The sequence below is a fragment of the Notothenia coriiceps genome, unplaced genomic scaffold (genome assembly GCF_000735185.1).
Source record: "Notothenia coriiceps isolate Sejong01 unplaced genomic scaffold, NC01 NC01_scaffold00009531, whole genome shotgun sequence".
In the NCBI taxonomy this organism is placed as follows: domain Eukaryota; kingdom Metazoa; phylum Chordata; class Actinopteri; order Perciformes; family Nototheniidae; genus Notothenia; species Notothenia coriiceps.
This window is the reverse complement of record NW_011342232.1, coordinates 1-4,505: the sequence shown is the minus strand read 5'-3', so window position 1 is coordinate 4,505 and position 4,505 is coordinate 1. Positions and strand designations below refer to the sequence as shown.

The window sequence follows — 4,505 nt, the reverse complement described above, 5'->3', positions numbered from 1 at the left end:
GAGAAAATTGAACCAAAACTCAGATGTGATTTTGTTCACGTTCCTCTTTCTCCCCGTAACTGTCTGTCTCTGACTCAAACGTTACTTGTCAAAGCTATTTGGACCACAAACTGAAATTAAAATGTTTTCCCGTTGCTAAAGATTCTGCATTCACACAAAGAATCTGTAAATCTGTATTAGATTGGGGGGGGTTGTCTTTGTGTGTGAGTGTGTACATGAATTACCTCAATAGCCACAGTCCACAGTATGAGCTGCGTCTCTGACTCTGGGAAGTAAGCCTTGACTTGTGGAGACATGCCGATCAGAGAGCAGTTGGTCACCACGGCGATCACGCTCATAGCCTCAAAGGCTAGCTGCACACACACAGACACACACAGACACACACACACACACACACACACAGTAACACACAGGGACACACACACAGGGAAACACAGAAGGAGACACACAGGGACACACACAGGGACATAGACAGGAAAACACACAGGGACAAACAGGGACATAGACAGGGAAACACAGAAGGAGACACACAGGGACACACACAGGGACATAGACAGGGAAACACACAGGGACACACAGGGACATAGACAGGGAAACACAGAAGGAGACACACAGGGACATAGACAGGGAAACACAGAAGGAGACAAAATAACAGTCAGTAACTTCTTTCAACATTTTACAATTTGAAGATACAAACTGTGCGATGGTAGCGTTATGTCCACCGTATTCATCTACAATTAACATTTTGATATTGTTTTATATTACAAATGGGATGAAGTTTGTCATGGGAAATGTTACTCCATTTCTTATTTTTTACAGAATAATTAGACAATTCATGTATTGCGATATAATAACCAATACGGTGAAATAAAATGACATGATTTGGCCATATCGCCTACCCCTAATCCCGTGGGCCGCATTGTTTATACGGCTACTTGCAATAAGCTGGAGAGAACATTTTCTTTTGACTGCAGGGAACATATTCATTAGAGCTATTTGCTACAGCCCAATACTGTGACAGGGAATTCATAACGTTTCTAATGAATGGAGTTGATACAGGGAGTTTCTCTCTTAAAGACAGAGGAACTGAAAGCTACTGATTTATTCTCAAATGAAGCATGCGATGTGCTTTAATGCGTAATTTAATAAACTCATTTCTGGAATTTAAAATTAGCGTGTTCTGTTTTCAACAACAAAGTTAACTGCATAACTTTGTTACCCCAAACACTGCTCACATCACATGTCAGACAAAGGTGAACCACAGCAACAACAGTTAGTGTGTTAGTTATTGCTCTAAGGCTGTTCCATCAGATTTGAACCCGTGGTCTGTAACCTCCGCTCAAAATAATCTGACCAAGTAGTTCCCAGAGAAACTAGCTCTGTCTCACCTGCCAGACTCCGATGTTGGCTGCCGGCTCAGAGAAGGGCCGTTTGAACACGCGGCACATCTTGAAGGCATCAGAGTACACCTCTGTGATGTTGTTCAGCACCACCAGCACAGCAGCCAGAGGGTAGACGCAGGAGAACAGACTGACGTATCCAAACAGCAGGAACAACTCCAGGTAGTCGTCGAAGGTGCCCTAAAGGAGAGGGAAGCACACACAGGTTAGAGGACTCTGAAGTACAATAAGCTGATAGAGAAATGGACCAGATCTCCTACCAAGTAGGTGCTCATGTCGGCCTCCAGCCGGACCTGCTCAGCCAGAGGCAGCTCTGCCTCAGCCACGGCTTTTCTCTTCTGGACCTTACGCATCATCTTCTTGTTGCGCCTCCTCTGGAGCCAGTAGGGCAGGAAGGCCTCCATGACCTGATTCAGGATCTGACTGGTGATCAACAATGTGGCCAGACTCTGCACACATAGAGAGCAGGGGGTTCAGGGGAAAAAAACTATATTCAATTAAAGTAGGTGAGGACAAAGAAGGTAGAAAGTAACAATGGGTTAATCCCAATGACCCTCCTTGACTCCTCTATCCTTGACCCGGATATCGATCAACACACTTCATGTTGAAGAACATCTTAATACCTTAAATGCAGAAAAAGGAGTCAAGGAGAGAGGCTCTGGGAAGAGTTATCTCTGCACCCGTATCAATGCTCAATCATAACCAATCATTGAGAGTCCCTTATCCAGTTTATTGGTAAAGGAGATATATTAATATATGGCTAATTAGTCTTTTATATTTTGGTCAAATGTGTTTTTTTATTAAACAAACAATTATTAGTTGAATATGTTTGTCTTATTATGTAAAGACTTAAGAGCCTGTGTTGAACAGAGTTGAAAGGGGAAGACAAGATTGGAGACAAGATTGGATGAACCGGGAGGAATGCTGGCGAGGTTGATTAAAAGATAATGAAGGAAGGAGTAAAGAAGTTCTTAAGAATAAAACAAGCTGAAGGAATAAAAGGGATTTGGCCTACCTGCCTGAGCAGCGCCATGTCTTGCATCGCGAAGGCGATGTAGAAGAGCGAGGCGAAGCAGTTGAAGAAGTTGAACTATGGGGGAAAAGAGTGAGGAGATGAGAAGCTGTACTTTGATCAGTGAAAGAGCAAACAGGCAACGTTTGTATTTGAATATACTCACTACTAATACTTTGAGGACCAGCTGATTCTGATAGGAAGACTCCAGCCTGTGGTTCTCTATCCAGAGGAGTAGAAATATCATCAAAAGGTTTCCTTATGTGAAGTTTATGAAGGTTCCCACATTCTTATTGCAACTGTAGCAAATTGTCATGATACTTGTCGTAATGCAAGTCAATGTGAAAAAATGTGTCTGTTAAACCAATGAAACATAAGTATATTTGTATATATATACGGTATATATATCACGTACAATGTGTAGGAGCGCTAGCCAATAGAAAAGCAAGTGTGACGTAGTGATGTTGCTATGTTACAGAAAAAAACAAAGGAGTCATATATATATATTAAATGTGAGTCCAAACTAAGCCTCACTCAGCTTTTAAGAAGGTGGGGTTATCAAATATCAGAATATACGTATGTTGATTGACCTTCTGCTAAAAAAAGATTAAAAAAAGATCACCGGGATGAAGACAGCACTACTGTAGAAACGGTTGTTCCAATGACTCTACTCACCCCACTCAGTGAGGAACTCGGCAGCATATCTGTAGACCAGGTTCATGATCTCTATGACGACAGCATAGATAATACTGGGGATGAACAGCAGGACCCCCGTCCAGAAGGTGGGCTCCTCGTCGTGGACGGACAGCGCCCAGCCCTCCATCAGGAAGTAGATCATCATGACGTAGAGCGACAGGTAGAGGCAGAGCAGCACGAAGGGCAGCGACACCAGGTAGACGCGCAGCTGCCTCTTGGTGTTGGAGTAGAGGGGCTCCTCGCGGCCCGTCACCGGGTTGAAGCCCAGCACGCCGTGGAACCCGGGCCGCGGCTCTTCAAAGGCCTTCTTCCTGCTCAGCGTGCCCCAGCTGTAGGCTAGAGACGTGCTGAAGCGCTTCCATAACTGAAGGAGGAGAGGGGCACTCAGCTCTCAGCTTTCATAGAGACTACAGTGAGTTTACTCATTCCATTCTTCTGGCTGCACTAGTGTAGGCAGCTGCCGTCTGATATCAAGGATATGGAATAAATACTCAAATGGCTTGCCATACACTTCTACCAGCCTTGATGAACATATTATTGCATTACAAAAGATAATCCAGTGATTTAATAAAATGATTCTAAAATAGGACATTAGCCACTATAAGTGCTTTTACTTAAAACCTAAAAAGAGCATATAGAGTTTGTTGTAAAGGATCAGATTTTCTCTCTTCTCTGTCAGCTGTGCTGTTCAGTAGGCTGATACTTTAAGTGTGAATCTATACGCCTACTGCCTGAATCTGTTTTTAATTCAGTAGGTGGACCTATACTATATATACCAATTAAATAGTGTGTGAGCTTAACTGTGTGTATTAAACAAAGACTGAGCATTTTCTGTCAGCTCAGATTTTATTTCTGCTTTTTTAAACTGTAGTATGTGCTCATGTGTTTCATTGTTGGTGTACAGACTACTGCCTGGATAAGCTGAATGAAAGGCAGGTTTTCCTATCAATAAAATCATTTCAAGGTCACATTGTTCTGTTGTCTTACAGGATACACAACATCTGTAAAGCATTTGTAAAGTAACCCTCCAAACCCTGCTTATTAGTAGATTGAGTCACTGTCCGTACCTCCAGGATAACGGTGCACCAGACCAAGTTGAACACAGCGAAGACGACGTATTTGTCGTAGTTCTCCCAGTCAAACAGGTAGTAAGGCACGCCAATGAGAGCCATAGGCACCAGGGCGAAGGTGAAGTACTCCAGGAAGCCAAAGTAGAGCGCCTGACCCTCACCATAGTAGTGTCTGATGTCATCTGGGGAGAGGAAGAGGAAAAGTAGCAGGGAGGAAGGTTAATGCAAGAATAGAACATAGAATATATCTTTATTTGTCATCATACAAAGTACAACGACATTTCCTTGGCAACTCTCACTGCAGTAAAAAATAGAAACAATAAATAA

At 43.0% G+C, this 4,505-nt stretch overlaps 1 protein-coding gene across 1 annotated transcript; it reads right to left on the bottom strand.

The window, feature by feature from the left end:
- Window positions 1-224: 224 nt before the first annotated feature.
- On the bottom strand, window positions 225-4,379 carry ano10a (anoctamin 10a; the record flags this gene model as incomplete). Its single annotated transcript, XM_010771002.1, has 7 exons — window positions 225-353; window positions 1,389-1,580; window positions 1,661-1,849; window positions 2,416-2,490; window positions 2,579-2,634; window positions 3,088-3,472; window positions 4,176-4,379. Coding segments are annotated over 7 exons (1,230 nt in total), but the record flags the coding sequence as incomplete, so codon positions are not given.
- Window positions 4,380-4,505: the final 126 nt, after the last annotated feature.